A 21,804-nucleotide genomic window follows, 5' to 3' on the forward strand; every position below is an offset into this window, starting at 1 on the left:
TCAACAAAAGGGGACAATAGGGTGCCCAAGAATCATTGCTACAAAAGAGAATCATGGACGAATTCTCCTGCAGGTGTTAATAGTCCCCAAAGCGGAGGAGCCCCAGACCCTTTTGCAACAACACTTTGGAGATCGCCTAATTTCTCATGGAACTCCAATTCCGGACTCTTCTTGCTCCCTGGATCTCATGGTCCATATGTCTACATATGGGGCATGTTGAAAGAGAATCAGTTTTCAAGAAATTTGACCACCTACAAATACTGTATTCTCAATTATTTCTTTTTGTGTCCTTACAGCAACCTTTGTTCATTATTTTCAATAGTCTTCACAAACATTATGAACAATGTGTGGCACGTGATGGTACACATTTTGAACACATGGTAGGCCTACACATTTTTAATACATACTGTACCAACATAACTAATAATATTTCCGTGTTGTTTGTTTTGCTGCATATGTATTTTCAGATTAAGAATACTGGGGATAAGAACGTAAGCATTTGAACCTGGATTTGAATGTAAAATTCATGCTCTTTACATACAAAGAGAAGCTCTCTCCTCATTAATCCCAGTTCTTCTTAGCCCCCTTGCATGCTCACCCTCCTGACGAAGGTGGAGAGAGAAACAAACTTCATCAAGGACTGGGAAGAAATGGATACTGGCAAAGAACTAGGAATGATTAGGAGAGAGGCTATGGACATAAAGACGGCAGAGTATGAAAATGTGAATATTATCCTTGTCCATTTGTGTTTTCAATGTTCATCTTTGTCTCCTCTTTCTGTAGTTCCTTCTTCTCCCACTGATCTGTCACTGTGTTTATCCTCTAATGTGTTCTTTTTCATGTTCCTATCTTTATAAAACTTGATTCATCACTTGTTTGTTCCTTTCCATTATTAATATCCAGATGTAATATATTTTATGGCTGAATTACAAAAAGAAATTAGGAATAAAATATGTACAAAGTTGGAATACCTTTTTTTAATTTTGCTATTTTATAACAGAAAACAATGCGGAGTATGGGAAAGAAAGAGAGAGAGAGAGAGAGAGAGGGAGGGAGAAAGAAGCGGCCAGCAGCTAAAGCCTTTCTGCCATGTATTGGGAAGACAACTGACAGAATAGAGAGACTACTGGAGTCCCATATATAGGCCAAGAAAGAAAATCCAGGAACTACTTAGGTCTGGTAAAGACAAGTGCCACAGCACTTTCCACAGCAGGTGTCTACAAGATTCCATGCAGCTACGGCCAAGTGTACATAGACACTACAAAATGCAGCTTTGCCACATGACTGAAAGAGCATAACAGACATAGCCGGCTGGAACAAGCAGACAGATCATCAGTCACTGAACACTCCCTGCTGTCAACCACTGTATCTTATCACACCCAGCTACAAAGGGAAGTCATTGAAATCCTGAAGAACACCACCAGCTTCAACGAGAAGGAAGAATCTGAACAGGTAAACAAAACCTGGTTTCCAGTCCTGAAAGCCTTAAATCTTGGAGGTCACGATGGCCATGGCAGACCAGAAAAAGCAATGGGTGATCAGCTGCCTGTCTCTGCCAAGGAAGGTCGACGTACATTGGGGTCCTCAACCGCCCCTCCAACATGTCAGACCAATAGGCGAGTAGCGCATCGTAGCCTGCACTTTATAATGAGGTGGAATTGCAACATCATTCCACTGTGAGCTTCGCTGCTATCAAAGTCAGTCGGAACCCTTGATAATGCCGAGCGCAGTCTTCAGTGAAACGTCAGGACCATCACATGCTCCTGGACCATGGCCTACAAGCCCGGAAAACAATGACATGATTTGTAATGCCGGCCATGAGAGCCTTAATTGTTATAAGAGAGGTGAGGGTCTGCAAAACATTAATACAGAGGTTGGGCCAGAATTCATACCAATTACCTTTTTATCTGAAGTTACACAATTCTATTACTAGATGCCGTATGTCTCAAGAAAACCTGCCATCTATAGTATGTGTCTACATCACCAGATAGCTCTGTGATTTACAGTTAGTACAAAGAAAGTGGAGCCTCCGTGGCTGAGGCGGCAGCACGTCGGCCTCTCACCGCTGGATTCTGTGGTTCAAATCCCAGTCACTCCATGTGAGACTTGTGCTGGACAAAGCGGAGGTGGGACAGGTTTTTCTCTGGGTACTCCGGTTTTCCCTGTCATCTTTCATTCCAGCAATACTCTCCAGTATCATTTCATTTCATCTGTCAGTCATTAATCATTGCCCCAGAGGAGTGTGACAGGCCTCAGCAGCCAGCACAATTTCTATCCTCGCCGCAAGATGGGGTCTTCATTCATTCCATCCCCGACCCGGTCAAATGACTGGAAAACAGGCTGTAGATTTTCATACAAAGAAAGTGATCAGTTTTGAACTGAACACCATGCAGAACGTATGTGACTCAATTTGAATGCCATAAGGAGTTGGTACAAGCTGTTAAGAGTACAGTAAGTAAATGTTCTTCCATACAAAAAGGGTTGCGATGTGGGCCGCAGTGTTTCAGCGAGGACACAAAGCAATCGGTGACTGGCAGTAGCCAGAACAACTTATGAGTGTGCAGACTGATTTATTACATGCAGCAATTGACCATTTGATGGAGACCAAGGTACGATGGACACTGCTCAAGTTAGAGAAAGCAGGAACAAGAAATGAACAATCAGCAAGATTTTGTGGAACAATCTTCACCTGCGTGAAGTTGCATCGATGAATTTTGGGCCAGAGCGTATGAATTAGAGCGCCGACATCCAGGATCACTGCAAAGACAGAAGTTTTATCAAAATTGAAGTTGATGGTAATTGTTGAATATGATGTCGGGAGGGGGGTGCAGGTTGATTGTGTGTCACTTCGTTCCATATGTCAGTACAGTGACAGCGCTGTACCACAGGAAATTCCTGCTGATGTTGTACCATTAAGGAGAAACATCCTGAGCTTCTGAACAATTCAGTCATTATCCATGACAATGCAAGACCTCATTGAGGCAGAGTGTGTACAGTGGCTACTGGAGTGCTGGGTATGGGATGTATTGAAGAAATCACAATACTTTCTAGAAATTTCTCTGAGAGATTGTGACCTGATACCGAAAGTAAAGGAACCATTATGTGGTAAATGGTTTGGAACTTAAAAAGGACATTAAAAAACTATAGGCCTACTACAATACTACAATAGATGACCCAATTCACACACTGTTAAGCAGATGGTTTTTGGCATCTCCCATATCATTTGTAACATGTTGTGGACTATGCTGTGGGGGACTACTCTGAAAGTTTTCAGAATGGGTACAGATCGGGCCAGCTAGGAAGACATCTGGGAGCGCATGCGCACTTTGAATTATCTCGCGTAGTGTATCCCCTCCTAACAAAGCTCCTGCTACAAGGACAGTTCAGTGCATAAGTTTACACTCAGCTGCCGCGCTCTGCTTTCTAATTTCCCGTTGAGTAGTAACTGTGGTTAGTGGTGGTGTACGTTAGGCCTATCTGCGACAGTATGGAAGGCATTAAAAGTAGCGTGCATCGTAAGGTGCTAAAGAGTCAGACTCGTGCAGCAATCTTGAACGTTATAGGCTTTATGGAAAGAGATGCAATGGAAGAAAAGTTCGTGATAGATTGTAAAAAAAAAGTGAAGGAAAGAGTAGCAACAGCTGTTGGAGTGTCAGAAAGTTCTTTGGTACAGATTAAGAGCGAAAAACGAAAGAATTAGGAAAACCTATGGATAGTCTGTTTGAAACACCAAACAAAAACAGAATGCGCACAAAGAATATTACTGTTTTGGACGACTTTGACGAAGGTGCCGTACGTCGTATTGTTAGCAATTTTTATTTAAATGAAAAATTTTTACCTACAGTTGCAAAAATTCGTGCAAAGTTAGGTAAAGACTTAAAGTTCAAATGATCCAATACTAGTGTCTAGCGAATTCTTTGATCATTAGGATATCATCAGAAAAAAAAAAACCTAACACTAACAAGAGCATCCTAATGGAAAAACATGACATAAAATATGAAAGGTTTGTTTATTAAAGAATGCCCAGTATCGGGCGGAGGATAGTTGTACATGCTGGCGGTGAAATGGGTTTCATCGAGAACTGTCTGCTAATCTGGAAGTCCGGCAGCAAGAGTGGCGACTACCACGATGACATGAATAGTGGCTTTTTTAAGAGAATGAAAGATATGAAAGATAACTTCCACCTCAAAGTGTTCTCGTAATTGACTATGTGTCATATCACAACAAGGAAGTAGATAGTGCTCCAACCTCCAGCTCACTTAAAGTGATGATCTCCTGGCTAGTGAATAGGAACATTCCACACCGTGAAACAATGTACAAACACGAGCTTTATGAGCTTATCAAATTGCACAAGCCGGCACACAAAACCTACGTCCTAGATGAACTCATGGAACAGTACGGACACTCGGTAATTTGACTGCCCCCATTTCACCCTGAATTAAACAGTACTGAAATAATGTGGACAAAAGTGAAGAACTGGGTAGCTTCTCACAACGTCACCTTCACTATTGACGACGTAGAGAAACTCACTAGACAGAAATTCGTGTCAATATCCGCCGAAGACTGGAACATAAGGGTTGGGGAACATTTTGAAGACATTATGGAGTCCTTTGCGATCCAGCTGGGAGCCGACGACACGTCATCCGGTGAGGACGACAGAAGTGATGACGGAGGACTCAGTGGAATTGAAGAGATGTAGTGGACAAAATAAAACAAGAATGTGCTCTTTTTGTAAATAATTATAGGGTCATTATTTTATTACTTATTATTTCTAGTGCCATTTAAGTTATCTTCGTATACATACGTTGTTACTCAGCATAAATTATGTAGACCCTTTATGGTGTTTCCTTTTATGAATTATATTTTGTTTCTGTACCTGAGAACAATTATGTAATTATATTGCGCCCTGGTGGGAGTGTGATAAGCATCATGCAATTATAATTATGATGAATTATTGGGGAATATATATTTCATTTTCAGAAGCAAGAAGATCTTACTGTACATACAGTAAGAACAGGCCAGGCCGAGATGGTATGGTGAAACATGCACAGAATATTGTCTCCACTGAGATTAACCAAAACAATGAACAGCAGAATTAGAATTCTCAGAAATCGTGACGAGGGGGAAATAGAAAGGCATGAGTTGTTGACTAGTTGCGGAAGGTTTTCATAGCCCGGGGCAGTCTATGTAGTGGAAAGAGCGCAGAGAGCCGGGTGCAAATTTCTGAGAAATGACGTAGGGGTATCTCCATGTAACTAGCGGGAGTTGAACGTGGGGTTGGCACTGAAAGAAAAAATTATGAGCCTTCCCGGTCACGTGGTTTAGGTGGACCAATGGAAAAATTCACTTGACCAAAGCAAAACGACAACTTCGTATTGTAAGAAGCACTAGCGAGGCTAACTCCGTGGATTAAACTGATCGAAGGAAGTGAAGTATCGATTCAGAATAAAGTGGAATTTAGGAGCCTTACTATACCATAAAACTGATAAAAAGTTAATAATTGCGGGAGATTGCACGGTGTAATTCTGAGAATTCATAGATGCTATTCGTTGATTGGCTGAAGGCAAAGGAAGCCACAAAAGAGCGCGAAATCCCGAGCCGGGATACGGCAGCTAAATTCGCGAATATATCCATTAATAGCGAACGATAATAGTTGAGAATTGGTATAGAGCATTTGAGAACATAATTACATCATTGGATCATATATTAAAGCCACGGGCCAAACCGCAAAGTGTCGTATGAAGATATCGGGACTGTGCGTCCCAAGATGAACTCCGTTGAACTCGGAAGAGAGGGGATACAAGTATAAATATGAGGTCGTGGACAAGGACTGGTAACTACTTCTGACAAACTGTTCGGGCGGATACCACGCCAGGGGTGCGTAACTACTTCTGACAAAGTGTTCGGGCGGTCACCACGCCAGTGGTGCGTAACTACTTTTGACAAAGCGTTCGAGCCGTGATTACGCCAGTGGTGCGTAACTACTTCTGACAAAGTGTTCGGGCGGTCACAATGCCAGTGGTGAGTAACTACTTCTGACAAAGTGTTCGGGCGGTCACCACACCAGTGGTGCGTAACTACTTCTGACAAAGTGTTCGGGCGGTCACCACGCCAGTGGTGCGTAACTACTTCTGACAAAGTGTTCGGGCGGATACCACGCCAGGGGTGCGTAACTACTTCTGACAAAGTGTTCGGGCGGTCACCACGCCAGTGGTGCGTAACTACTTTTGACAAAGCGTTCGAGCAGATACCACGCCTGGGGTGCGTGACAACTTCTGATATTTTGTTCGAGCCGTGATTACGCCAGGGGTGCGAGTGTGTACTTACTCGTGGAGTAGGGTTCGAAGTATTATACTGTTACATAGTACAGTGATTCATGACGTGATGTAGCTCATATTACAGTCTTGAGCAGTATACTAGTATGAAGTGTTTCAAATAGACAGGACTCAGTAAAGCATAACTTACGGCGTGTGAGATTCTACCAACAGATTAGGAAGTGCGTTACGTGAGAACGGTCACGAGTGTTTATGTCACCTAGTAAACAGTCGATTCTAAACTGATACCTGGTCAGTTACACGAACGTGGGACGGGAAATTCAAGTGCGCGCACGGGCCGTTGTAAAGGGGATCCCGAGGTATCCCATGTTCCTAGTGTCCGGGAAAGGAATGAAGAATGTATATCTACATTAAGTGGGCTAGATACAAGGCCGAGAGTGTAAAATTTGTGAGTAGAATTTAGGGTGGAAATTATTCCAAAGTGCAACAGTTAATTTATTTGTTTCTATTCAAAATGTGTAAAGTTGAAAAGGGTCAAGGATTAATTCTTCAAGCTGGCATGAATACCAGTGGAATGCATTGCTAAAAACCGGAGGGGCTATGGCTTCTCGTCCGGTTTTAGCAGACTACAATGGCAGAGATAAGTAGCCTTTTAACATATTTGTAGATTGCTATCGTTAGGGGGAGGAAATCATATTATTTTATCATGGTAACTTGATTGTGAAACGAGCCGTTTTCGGCTCGTATAAATTCAAAGATAGATAGACAAAGGGACAAATTAATATGTACATGATTAGATCGAGCACTCATCATAATTTTGATTATTAAGTAGAGTATGGTAGGGTTGAGTTGTTCATTCAAGTGCTTGAGTTGTTTGATATTATATGGAGCACGTTTCACGTAAAGATAATGTTAATATTCATTTAGAAGTGCTTCCAAAGTGGTTTTCCGTTATCGGAACTTTTATAGATATTAAGGCATGTTGTTAAGATAATCCAGAGGTAGGATTGCCAAGAGATTTAAATTGTTGTGGGACGGAATGAAGTCCATTGATTTGTTTGTAAATATCGCGAAGTTCGCCAGTGGACAAAATAATAATAATCTGTACAAGTGTCAAAGTAGTACATTAAAATTTGGTAACGTGTAAAGGCGTGTTTAATAATAATCTTTGAGAATAAAGGCACGGGCCTAGTTGGATAGAATGATTGCAAATTAAAGTAATTTAAATGTGGAGATCACATGTGCCGTGAATAATTATAATTTTTGCAGTGAATCCGGTTTTAACACTAATTGTTGATTTAACATTTTTGGACTCCATAATAATCATAAATAATTTGGTAGAAACGAGATAGGTACTTTTATAATATGGTCACGCTATGTTTGAGGCCCAGAGTGATTTGAGCCAAAAATTGAGATTTGGAGTTTGTGGGACAGAAATCCGGCCCGAAATGAAAATGAATTGTACTGATGTTGATGAAGAAATAGATGGATCTTAAGGCCCACATAGAGGTTGTATTTATATACCGGTGTATTGAGTGGCAGAATAGAGTCCACACACCGAGGGTTAATTTGTGAAAATGTTTTGAAGAGTTCCAATGGATAAATGGACTTCAAAATGGAAAAGGAAGGAATAATTTAACACTTGCAGAGATTGGAGGTATTTGCCCAACTGCGAGGTGTTAGGGGATTTGAGAATTGTCTTAGGAGCATATGGTCTCCATGAATTAACGACAGTACGAAAATAAGGTTGTGGGTTCGAACACTATTATGTCCCGACCGACTTGAATTCGGATCTTGGTGATTTCTGTTTGGGAGAGAACGTATGTGACTAAATTATAAAGATGGGGAATAAAAATAAAGATTCTCGAAAGAATAATAATACTATTAACAATAATAATAATATTCCAAGTAAATCATATCTGTATTGATTAGTGCCAAAATAAATCGGAATTGTAAAAGGAGTTATGCGTTAAACATATTAAGAGTGGACTACCGTGTAACAGGCGAAATTAATTTTTTTTAAATTAATAATAATTAAAAAACTACTTTTTTTTAAGAAGAATTTACTTTTTTTAATATTTTGGACATAATAATGATGTTGGGAGTTGAAATGAAAAATTTGAGATTTTTAACTAATAATAATAATAATAATAATAATAATAATAATAATAATAATAATAATAATAATGAGAATATTTGAAGAAGGAGAAGAAGAATAATCAAAGAAGCTACTTTTATTTATTTCAGATGAAAATAAAAATCGCGAAAAGTTGAAATATTATTCCGAGGATGATTACGGGTTACGATAATCATGATCTCCACAAAACATAATAATAATAATAATAATAATAATAATAATAATAATAATAATAATAATAATAATATTATTATTTAATAAAATATTTTTTTATTTTATTTATTTTTCTTATTATTTCGGATGCTGATGATGGATGATACTAGGGAAGTCAGCTGGCGAATTAACGTAATAATGTCAATTGGTTGTAAATAATAAGTTAAATTAATATGTGTACAATGAAGGCAAATCCCTACATCTGGACCATTAGGTTAGAGTCCCTTTGTCGTATTCCTTCAACTAACGATTAGCATATCTTGGTTAGGAACCCGGGGAGAGTTTGTAGTTTCCCGGGTTGGTCTCATCTCAATCAAAGTGGAGGCGATAACATGGTCCATGTGATCGCGCCTACTTAGCCAACAGGTAATTGGTCCATGATCAAATATGGTCATGGTGTTAACAAAGGTAAATCTGATACCTTCAGACATCAACGGTTCCACCACCCAAATGGAAGGGTGGTCAAAAGTGATAAATATTATGTAATCATTTTTCAGGAATAGTTTGCCAAATTACCGGCAAATCAAGGGTCAACAGATTTTGATTGTGTGTAAAATTTCATTTGTTTACTTAAATAAAATGCTCCTTTAGCATTTGCAAGGAAACAGTTCCAGGTTCTTGTTCTTGTAGAATAGTAAACCCTTGGTGACCGTTTAAATATCCGTCCCCATCCCTAGGACGGAGCCTTCATAATTTCCCTTTGATCTGAATATATATATAATTTGTGTGTTTTATGATGAGCCTTAAAGTTAAAGATTAGAGTGTCCCGTTCAACCCTGTAGTACTGATTGGATGGCGCCCTTACATTTAGTTTGAGATCTTATATCTCAAAATATTTTTTTTTATTGAGTATTAGTTGCGATGGATTCGGACCATAACACTCCCTGAGATAAATGCTGGTTGGGACTCAGGCTTTGAGCGGGTACAATATATGTCATATCGTCAAGTCACATTTCTTATTTTGCAGGAAAGCAACAAAATATTGGCATTAAGGAGCTAGGGACAAACGATCAAATAGTCTAACACTGCTTTCTCGCCTTAAAGCAAAAGTACTTATTATTATTATTATTATTATTATTATTATTATTATTATTATTATTATTATTATTATTATTATTATTTCTTAATCTTCTTACCCTCCAGGGTCGGTTTTTCTCACGGACTCAGCGAGGGATCCCACCTCTACCGCCTCAAGGGTAGTGTCCTGGAGCGCGAGACATTGGGTCGGGGGATACAACTGGGGAGAATGACCAGTACCTCGCCCAGGCGGCCTCCCCTGCTATGCTGAACAGGGGCCTTGGTGGGGGATGGGAAGATTGGAAGGGATAGACAAGGAAGAGGGAAGGAATAAGCCGTGGCCTTAAGTTAGGTACCATCCCGGCATTTGCCTGGAGGAGAAGTGGGAAACCACCGAAAACCACTTCCAGGATGGCTGAGGTGGGAATCGAACCCACCTCTACTCAGTTGACCTCCTGAGGCTGAGTGGACCCCATTCCAGCCCTCGTACCACTTCTCAAATTTCGTGACAGAGTCGGGAATCGAACCCGGGCCTCCGGGGGTGGCAGCTAATCACGCTAACCACTACACCACAGAGGCGGACATTATTATTATTATTATTATTATTATTATTATTATTATTATTATTTCGTTTCACCCTCTTTGGGGTATGTTGAATCAATTCTTTCTCTGTGTGTTGTTCTTTTCTTAGTGCCCAGTATTTCTTCATTCTTTCTGATCTTCGTTTCATCCCGTCTTCCGAGATAACAGATTTGGCTTTTAATGTAGATTTGTTTTGGAACGTTATGTTTTCTTCTTTAGTTATTACTTTAGCTGTTTGACCGAATAGTGAAGTTTCTGTAATTTTTAATTCTACCATGTCTTTTTCAGTTTCCTTAAACCAGTTTGGTTTTGTTTTGCGTTATGGAAGAAGATTTGTTCGGTTAATCATAGAGTTCATTCTGAGGAGAAGATGACCGTAAAAATTTATCCTCCTTCTTTGCATAGTTTCTGAGAGTTTTTCAATTTTCTTGTAGATTATTATTATTATTATTATTATTATTATTATTATTATCATCGAGTTATTTTACATGACGTGGCTCAGGTTATGAAGCCTGGTGTTATAGCAAACCATATTCTACACTGTACATCTACAGCGTCGTAAAGTTAATTTTACATCAAATTACAATTTAAAAACAAGGACTACGCAAATTGATGCACGGAAATGATTTTGAGAGTTACAGTAATAAGAGGTTAAATTATGTTCTAACTCCTTCAATCTATCTGTCATCTGTAACACTTCTAAATGTATTCATTTCAGCTAGGTATGTCTGTAATTTACAGCTGGAAGGGAATTCCACTAACTGAAAATCTGCGTAGTGTTACATGTCAGTTATAACAAATATTTCGGATCAACTGTACGTCGCCACAACACTGAGCGAGAAGGGGAAGTCAGCGTTCTCGCTCCCACGGCTCTGCTTTCTCACTCGCACACTTCCCCTCACCGGATGTCTTCCTAGCTGGCCAGATCTCTATGTGTGCATAATAAAGCATTACTATTTTAAACACGAGTAACACAATATTGTTTATGGGTTTTTCAAATGAATCCTCACCCACATACTCTGCATTGTCCTTTCATTTGTATATTTCAAATTTTCCATTTACGCTCACATTCACACAAAAAGAAAGAAAAGATAATTGCCATGACTTATCCACCAACCCTCGTAAGTACAAGCGTAACAAAAACACTTAATTAACATACATCTTAGAGGGATAAACTGTGATAGCAATTACTATTACTCACCACAAAGGCTGATATATTGATGACCGAAACTTTTCCAGTATCATCTCCAACATACAGTTCACTGCTGTGGCCATTCCACTGTAGAGCAGAAATATTAGTCCCTAGGTGTTCGCTTGATGTCTGGACCAGTCGAGCTCCTGGACCAACATTGCGCTCCAAAATAAACACAGCACCTTTAATGGTTGCAAAACCAAACAACTTCTCATCTGGAGATATGGCAACATGAGTGACAGCTCCCTCCTAAATTGAAACACATGATATATGGTGGTGATCAGTATTGCTTTTATGAGAAAAACAAAAGGAATATATCAACCCCAAAATAGTTTTGTACATTGGTCTCATGCACAAAACCTCAATTTCAATTCTATCACACAAAATTACATTTTTCAACTTTAATGCAGAACAATGCATCAGATATTTTTTATTTTTACAAAATGCAGTTTGAATTACTCCACATAAGAAATTACAGGTGAGGGGTTATTTACAAAAACAGTGTTCATCTTTTTTTTTTTTTTTTTTTTTTTTTTTTTTTTTTTTTTTTTTTGCTAGTTGCTTTACGTCGCACCGACACAGATAGGTCTTATGGACACGATGGGACGGGAAAGGGTTAGGAGTTGGAAGGAAGCGGCCGTGGCCTTAATTAAGGTACAGCCCCAGCATTTGCCTGGTGTGAAAATGGGAAACCACGGAAAACCATTTTCAGGGCTGCCGACAGTGGGGTTCAAACCTACTATCTCCCGAAAACTGGATACTGGCCGCACTTAAGCGACTGCAGCTATCGAGCTCGGTCTTTTTTTTTTTTTTTATGCCATTTAGTAGACGGCAATTTCTACTACAGCCTGGATATATCATTCTCATGAAAATCAGCCCATGTCAAGCGTGAGAGATCAAATATTTGGCGGTTTTACAAAAATAACCCATGTTGTTCGTGGTTGTGATAGAAACTGCCCATATCAGTTGACACAGGCTATTTTTGATCAAATTTTAGCTACATTCTCAACTGGTTATTCAGATTTAGTTGCTTTCAAATACATAACAGTACAGTTTTCAGCATTTGACTTCTGTAATAGTTCCTGTTCTGTGATTCTACTACTGAATAGTGGCTTCTTCATGAGAGGGTGTAATTTTCCACTATGAGCAGCAATATTTTCATAAATCTTCTGCAAGTGAAATTAAGCTTAAGGCACTTAGGATGTATTGAATAAGTCAAGAATCGTCATACATTGGGGTAACGGATCCCTATTCAGGGCCACAGAGATCAGTTAATAAACAGTTCATAATAGGCCAGCAATCCCTCAAGAGTTCTCTTTCCCTCGAACATATAATAAATCTCCAAAATTAAAACCTTCTAAAATACTGGATTTGAGAAAAGAATACAGTTTGTTAGAATCTTGTAGGAGCCAATTATTTGACACTCTTGCACACGAAGAAGAGGCTCAAAGTAATGCTCATACAGACATTGATGTATCAGATAACAGCAGTGGGGAAGACTGATGTTGATGATTCATTCTAATGGATATTACTCATTACCTTGAAACATGTGAAAAGTCACTTGTATTGTTGCAGTCAATTTCGGATAGGTTTTTAAATTGAAATATTACATACAATATCAATGTTTGTTGTTGAAGTGCTGTAATGTTTGAATTTTCTAATAAATATTTTTTCAGCATGAAGATTATCTTAATCTCGAATTTAAAAGTGTCAGTCAAAAGTAACCCTTGTCACACAGGCCCATCATCAAGAATTTTTAATGGTCATATTTAAGCATTAATTAATATGAACTTTCTGTTACAGTACGTCACAAAACATATAGAAACATTGTCCAATATTTTGTTTATCCCACAGTGTATGCAGACTGTAGAACGCTTTTGATTTCTTCTAAAATTTAACTCTTTTGACAAGGGCTGTTGTAAATACAGGAACCTCTCATATAGTTCAGTCCATAGATTGGTTTGATGCACTTCTCCATGCAAAACTATCCTGTGCTAACCTTTACATTTCTATGTAACTGATTATATCCTGCATCTACTTAGATCTGTTTGTCATACTTACGCCTTCATCTACTCCTACAGTTCTTACCGCCTACACTTCCCTCAAAAACTAACTGATCAAGTCCTGGGTATCTTCCGGCGATGATAAATGCCCCAAGGGCTGAAAATGAGATTATTAGCACTTCACATAAGCCATCAGGAGCAAGGATAGAAAGTGCCTGGTTGGTTGAACTCTTCTTTATTTGTGTATCTCTTCCTTTCTTTTTTTTTTTTTTTTTTTTGCTAGGGGCTTTACGTCACACCGACACAGACAGGTCTTATGGCGACGATGGGATGGGAAAGGCCTAGGAGTTGGAAGGAAGCGGCCGTGGCCTTAATTAAGGTACAGCCCCAGCATTTGCCTGGTGTGAAAATGGGAAACCACGGAAAACCATCTTCAGGGCTGCCAATAGTGGGATTCGAACCTACTATCTCCCGGATGCAAGCTCACAGCCACGCGCCTCTACGCGCACGGCCAACTCGCCCGGTGATATATATTTGTTTTCAGTAATACAATGTGTTTTGCTACAAAAACTAGTTTTTCGCTTCACAGATATATTGCTCTTTAATGATACAATGTGTTTTGCTAGAAAAACTTGTATTTTGTATCATGGATATTTATTTCTTTAATAATGTAATGTGTTTTGCACTACAAACTAGACTTTTGTTTAATGGATGTGCTTTCCTTTAATAATACAGCATGTTTTGCTGTGTATTTTGTTTCATGGATCTATATTTATACTTAAGAATACAATGTTTTTTGCAAGAACATTGGTATTTTGTTTAATGGATATATTTTTCATTAATAATATATGTTTTGCTACAAAACTAGTATTTTGTTTAATGGATATATTTTTCATTAAATATCTTACTATGTGTTTTGCTACAGAAACTAGTATTTTGTTTCATGGATATACTTTTCTTACACTATACAATGTGTTTGCGAGAAGAGGCGGTAATTCATTTCGTGGACACTTTTTCCTTAATTATACAATGCGTTTTGCAACAAACACTGGTGTATTTTACACTCCCCGGTCAAATCGACGATGTGCGACCCACCAGGCAACTATTTTGACATGACCCCTCACGGGTTGAGACGAAAAATTAGTACACAACCATTGAGCTAAGAAACTACAAAGACTCAAAAGTTTATTATTTTTGTATAAGATGGATCCTGGATCTATTCTACTCCTCAACCCACAGAGGAAGCCCCAAGACAATCATGACTGGCAAAGACTAAGTGTGGCTCTACAGAAAAGATGAAGGTGAGAAATATACACATACAGGCTAGAAATGCTGGACTAAGTTGCCACTCCTTATTTCCATAAACTGAAAGCTTTTCACCAAAACAGATTTCAAAACTGCAAGATGTAACCTGGCAAATTACAACGGCCAACTTGCATCAGTATATATATATTACAGGTACAGCACAAAAATTGGGTAGAACCTAGCACTATCTTAAATTTTCAGGTAGAAGTAAGAGATTAGGATGGCAAACAGCTTTACGCTGGTAACATGTGGTCAATTCAACCCTCACTAGACTAAGCTATTCAAGTACTTTACACAAATAACATACCAAGGGACAGAATAACTTACCAAGGTAGATGTTCAATAAATTTCCAATTTCTTTGAAATCATTTAAGAAAAGGCTAGGAAAGAAACAGATAAGGAATCTGCCATCTGGGCGACTGCCCTAAATGCTGACTGACTGACTCAACAAAAAGCCCTTCATTTGAAAAGTAAAACTTATGATGCAGATTGAGGTTAAAAAATAAAATAAAATTTGAAATAAAAATGTGGGGTGCTACGGCAAATAAAGTACGATGACATACAATCTGAAATAGGAGAAATAAAATTACAATCAAAAGGTAAATTAGTTTTAGAATATGATTATAAAATTAATATTTTGAATGAACTCAAGTATTGCAAGAGACTATCCTCATTTTTCCGTATTGAAAGTCTGTTAAAGGGGAACAATAAAATTTTGATTTCCACCTATTCAATACATTAAAAGCAATTTTAAAATTAGGATCTCATCCTTATTTTATTGACAAATTATTAAAAACATAGGACATGTTTCGTTCAACTTCTGAACATCTTCAGCCATAAACATTCTTAACAAAGTTAAAACCGGTAATATCATTCAATAACTTACACTAATGTTTACTGTTAACAAACTTAACCATAATAACTATTAAAATTATCTTGAATATAAAGCTTTATATATTACGTCATCTTATTAAAAACAATATAACTATTTGTTGTGTTTGAAATTTTAAAAACTTGTTCTAATATTTGAAATACAATGTCACTAGTTAGTCTCATGTATAAATACATTTACAATCTGTTAAAATTGTTGAATGTCTTAAAATTATTTGTTAGAATACAGATTAAAAACATTTTGTTACTACTGACGTGAGTTTTTCCACACGTTGTACCTTATAGAAATAAAATCGTAGTGCACTTTCAAAATAGCTGAGTTTAGGCGTGACTATATTCTTTTCGTCCGTAAAATAACAAACTGAAGCACACTGTTGATTATAAGTTATATATTTGTCGTACTTTAAATATTTAACGTCCAATTTTTCGAGTTCACGAATTGCTTGTGAAGGACTAGTCAAATGGTGACAGTCAAGTTTTGATGATAATGAAGTGGTAACTTCATCGAATTTTGCATAAGTAAGTCTGTTGACTTCTCCCTTTTAATTCTGCCTGCATTTACGTTAGTGCACTCAGCTGTTTGATGACTGTTTGCGCTCCTCGTGTTGTACGTGTCTCACACTGTGTCAAACCCACTATCTCCCAGATGCAAGCTCGCAGCTGCACACCCCTAACCACACGGCCAACTCGCCCGGTATCACCTAGTGTTTAAGCATCATCATAATGCTCTCTGATATAAAGCAGGGTGTGTTTGTCATTTCTGGACAATAAAGTTCTAGAAATGGAGACCCAACCTCATTCCCATCAAACTAGAACAGTAAATTTGCTTCAGACCCCAATGATCTGGAGGTAGAGTAGTCTACTAGAAACATTCAGACACTTGATAGAAGTCTTCCTTACAGCTGTAATAAAGGGCTAAGTTTGGGGTACTTTAGATCAGACTGCATATGACATGAGAATTTAAAACATTCCTAACAAGGTCAAGAAAGTAGTGGTGGAAACAGCTGGGCCTTATTCACACAAATTGAGAGATGATATGCAGGGCAGCAAGAAACAAAAAGAGAGATTAAGTAAACACCAGATTTGTGAAGGATGAAGGCAGCATAATATCAACAAAGCCAAAAGAAATAAATAAATGGAGAGAGTATTTTTAGAAGTTGCTAAACATGAGAACTAATGACAGTCATTCAATGGACGACCAGGAAAGGCAATTAGTTGATGAAAAAAAGAAATGGATAAAGAAATTACAATGAATGAAATTGAAATGGCAGTAAGAAAGATGAAGAATGGAAAAACTGCTGGAATAGATGAAATTTCAGTGGTGATGATAAAGGCAGCTGGAGCTGTAGACCTGCAGTGGACATATCGAGTTCTCAGGATTGTCTGGGAGAATAAGGAGGTCCCTGAGGATTGGCAAAAGGAATAATCATCCCAATTTTCAAGAAAGGTGATAAGAAGGTATTGAAGAACTACAGGGGAATTACTATGACATCCCATGTTGCTAAAATAATGGAGAGGATACTGGATGTAACAGAAACCGCTTTGTAATGCGTGTTATAGTCTGAAATGTAAGACGAAAATATGTGTGAATTGCTATACTTTGAAGTTGTTCTATTTAATTGAATATGAATTTCTTAACGCTTACCCTTTAGACAATTGGAGAGATGACCAGCGGCATTGGCTGTGCGAGAAGGTCTGACAATTGCTGACACTACTCCTTGTATTGTAGGGGTATGCCTGTATTGGCTGGGAGTGTGTCATGTGAGGAGCGGTGGACGGGGCATTGGGGTCGCTGGTGGTATGAGGAGGGGAGGTAGTGTGGCTAGGCAACGGGGAATTAGCTGCTGTTTTTGCAGGGGTATTATTGATGAATCTATAATTAAATTTTTTTTAAAATTATTATTGTGACATCCAAGACTCATGTTGAACTCCCCTCTTTAGACTCTCACTGAAGATAAAACTGCACAGCTTTACGACTATAAGTATACTAGATTTCATAAATATGGAGAGAATGAAGCAATTCTTCACATGTTCAAGATTTTACTCAAGCATTCTACATTAATCAAACTTGCTTACATGCTGTTCAACCAGTATTTTTACCTTGTACATTATCAAACAAACTCTTATTTTTATTATTATTGAAAAGTCTTAATATATACAAAGATTTTAGTTAATCCACACTCCTTTTAATTTGTTAATTGTATAGAAACACTTGTATATATTGCAAAAACTTTGTATGTATTAAGACTCCTATTTGTCTTGATTGTTAACTTAGCATCAATACTGGTGTATTTTGATGTTATACTTACACTTATACTTTATCCCCATTAGATGGGAAGATAATAAGGTACAACCCTCTAAAATCTTAGGTTACAATCACCAATCCAACCATCCACTATTAATAAACTGTGATCCAACAAAATGTATCAAATAATCATACATAAACTATTGTAAACAATTAGTTCTTATGGGACAATCTTAGTTATGTAACATCTGATTCAGAGCTCTGACTAATTTAGAGAACTGAGTGGCTGATAATGCTTGCTAGGACAAGCGAAACATATACCACAACACCGTAAGTAGAATAATTACATCCTAGTCATAAGGATCGTAAAGTATTGAAAAAGTGGATATCAATAAATCAATTGTAAAAAATTTTAATACATTGAAATTCAATACGGCTGAAATAATGAAATAATGAAATTAATCACTTGTACGTGGTATATTCCGAGCTGTCAGTGGAGAGATGGTGTGGTGTAGATGAATAAGTTTGAGTAGTGTCTTTGAAAGTAGGAAAGATCACAATATGAAGATAAAGTTGGAATTCAAGAGGACAAATTGGGACAAATATTAATTTATAGAAGGGGAGTTAGGGATTGGAATAACTTACCAAGGGAAATGTTCAATAAATTTCCAATTTCTTTGAAATCATTTAGGAAAAGGCTAGGAAAACAACAGATAGGGAATCTGCCATCTGGACGACTGCGCCAAAATGCAGATCAGTAGTGACTGATTAATCAGATAAATTAGTAACCAGAACTGTAATGATTATTAATTAATAATTGACCAGGCGAGTTGTCTGTGTGGTTAAGGGCGCGCAGCTGTGAGCTTGCATCCAGTATGTAGACTAGAGGGTTCAAATCCCACTGTTGGTAGCCCTGAAGATGGTTTTCCATGGTTTCCCATTTTCACACCAGGCAATGCAGGGGCTGTACCTTAATTAAAGCCACGGCTGCTTCCTTCCCACTCCTACGCCTGTCCTATCCCATTGTTGTCATAAGATCTATCAGTGTCAGTGCAACGTAAAAAAATCTGAAAAAATCATTAATAATTGTAAACAAAATTAAATGGAAGAAATTCTTAAACAACATTTTGCTCAGTGCGTAGTAAACAAGCAGATCTATAATCTGTCATTTTGCAGAACTAAACTCATCATCATCATCATCATTTCCCTTTATCCAGCTGTAGCCAGGTAGGGGCAAATATGGTTCCTCTCCACTTTCTTCCGTAGGGGACACCCTAACATGTAGCACTAAACTACGATTCATTAATTTCATTAGTAGCACTGCAGTAGAGGTTGGATCCCTCGCTGAGTTCGAGATAAAAACGCAACTTGGAGGGTAAACAGATTAAGAAAAAGAAGAAGCAGCAATGAAAACCTGGACTGTATTGCTACTGATCTATCCAAGCTTTTGATAGGGTAGATCATGGAAGCTCACTAATGAAAATGAGGGCTAATGAACTGGATAAAAGTGATGGAATGGGTGGCTAAATTTCTAGAAAACAGAACTCACAGAATTAGAGTAGGTGAGGTGTTATCTGATCTTGTAATGATTAAGAGGGAGAAAGAGTAAGAGTGTCCCACAGGGCAGTATTATTGGACCTTTACGTTTTCTTATATATATAAATGACATGATTAAAGAACTGGAATCACAGATAAGGCTATTTGTGGATAATGTTATACCATACAGAGTTGTAAATGAGTTGCAGGATTGTGAGCAACTGCAGGAGGACCTGGACAATTGTGTGAAATGGACAGCAGACAATGATATGATAGAAAACAGGATGAAAAGTCAGATTGTACGTTTCACCAAGAGGGAAAGGTCCTCTCAGTTTTAATTACTGCGTTGATGGATGATGGAACCTTACGGAGAACACTGAAAGTACCTACGTGTTAATATAACAAATGATCTTCATTGCGGTAACTTAATCCTGTTAACGAGGTTGTTAAGAAAGGTTACAGATCTCTTCACATGGTACTGAGGATGTTTAGGGGTTGTAGTACGGACGTAAAGCAGAGGGCGTATAAGTCTCTGGTAAGATCCCAATTAGAGTATGCTTCCAGTGTATGGAACCCACACAACGACTAGTTGATACAAGACTGGCAAAGATCCAAAGGAGAGCAGCACAATTTGTTCTGGGTGAATTCCAACAGAGGAATAGTGTTATGAAAACGTTGCAAACTTTGGGCTAGGAAGGCTTGGGAGTAAGAAGACGAGATGCTCGGCTAAGTGGTATGTAGCTTCAATGGCGAGGAAATTTCTTCTTATTTAAAAAAGAAAAATTAATTTCCTCCCAACTGATGTTAGATAACAATCAATACGAACCATGAACATGAAGTTTATTACTTGCAATAAGTGGTATGTTCCGAGTTGCCAGTGGAGGGATGGTGTGGAACGACATTAGTATACCAATAACCTTGTAATGTTATTGGCTTTATGTCCCGCTAACTACTTTTACGGTTTACGGAGATGCCGAGGTGCCAGAATTTAGTCCCGCAGGACTTCTTTTACATGCCAGTAAATCTACCGACATAAGGTTGATGCATTTGAGCACCTTCAAATACCACCGGACTGAGCCAGAATCGAACGTGCCAAGTTGGGGTCAGAAGCCCAATGCCTCAACCATCTGAGCCACTCAGCCCGGCACAGCACAACTGTTAAAAGTAGAGAAGATTAATATGAAAATAAATTTGGAATTCAAGGGGACAAATTGGGGCGAATATTAATTCATAATATGAGGGGTAAGGGATTGGAATAATTTATCAAGGGAAATGTTCGATAAATTTCCAAGTTCTTTGAAAATGTTTAAGAAAAGGCTAGGTAAACAACTAATAGGGAATCTACCACTTAGGCGACAATCCTAAATGCAGACCATTGATTACTGATTGATGATGATTGGATACCCTCTAGCGATGCAAGCAGTTTTTAAGAAAATAAAATTTAATATAATTTCAAATAATTCACTGGTGCTATACAGAAACAAAACAGTTTTAAAACATAATTACCTTATTTGGAAGAAGCTGGAGAAAAGTGCATGGATCCCTCTTGAATACATACAATCCACCACTTGTAGCACCCAAGATTAGGAAATTTTGAGAAACACTGAAACATGTATACTGCAAACAAAGAAGACATTATTTCAACAGAGAAGAAACATCAGTAAGATATTTTCCTTTTTTTCATGACAACTATTAAATGAAGCCATACCTTAATACGATGAGTTGATTTCAATGGAGAAAATATAGATGACAAGTTGTTAACATTAACAAGCACAAATGAATCAGTGCCCATCTTATATGTGCAATGGTTATATCAACCAAAATGCCAAAGTATATTATTCTTCGTGTAAATACTGAAAGAGAATGAATGTGACAGTCCACTATTATTGAATTAAATATATAATTAACACAGTTGAGTCATACATAAGCCTTTATTTATAAATTTATCCCAGCAAAAGGTCACTTATTTGACGCTTACAGTTAAAATACTATTTTTGCTCATAACGAAGTATTAGCTACTCTAAAAATAACCTAAATTGGTGGACAATGTTTTACACTTACCTTTCCCGAAAATACGCCATAGTCTCTTCAAACAACGTAACAAACATAACAGGGCTATCTTCTGGTATATTACCTGTTATATAATGCGGCAAACAAATAACGAGTATTTACATACATAATATGGGCGTATTACACTTCAACAGCTGTTTATTAACATTCCTTATTTTTGTTTTTGCATGAAAGTCGATCAGTCAAATCGACTTCGTGAAATACACTCTTCCGAGTAAAGAGTTTTCAACATTCTTTGAGGGGAAAAGCTACTTTCTAATTATAATCAATGATCCGTACGGCTGGGTTAATTCACAGAAATATTTTAAAACAGGTTTTTTTAATACAATGGGAAGAAA

General features: G+C 37.9%; 1 protein-coding gene across 1 annotated transcript in view; it reads right to left on the bottom strand.

Moving 5' to 3' along the window:
* p (WD40 repeat domain-containing protein pink) overlaps nucleotides 1-21,597 on the bottom strand; it is a 78,004-nt gene extending 56,407 nt beyond the window's left edge. Inside the window, exons 1-4 of the mRNA XM_067144163.2 lie at nucleotides 21,458-21,597; nucleotides 21,105-21,249; nucleotides 20,903-21,013; nucleotides 11,426-11,665 (exon numbers count right to left, since the gene is read on the bottom strand). Coding sequence (XP_067000264.2) covers nucleotides 11,426-11,665; nucleotides 20,903-21,013; nucleotides 21,105-21,188 — 435 coding nt within the window. The 5' untranslated portion in view covers nucleotides 21,189-21,249; nucleotides 21,458-21,597. The remainder of the gene's footprint in view (nucleotides 1-11,425; nucleotides 11,666-20,902; nucleotides 21,014-21,104; nucleotides 21,250-21,457) is intronic.
* Nucleotides 21,598-21,804: the final 207 nt, after the last annotated feature.

The sequence above is a fragment of the Anabrus simplex genome, chromosome 3 (genome assembly GCF_040414725.1).
Source record: "Anabrus simplex isolate iqAnaSimp1 chromosome 3, ASM4041472v1, whole genome shotgun sequence".
NCBI lineage: Eukaryota > Metazoa > Arthropoda > Insecta > Orthoptera > Tettigoniidae > Anabrus > Anabrus simplex.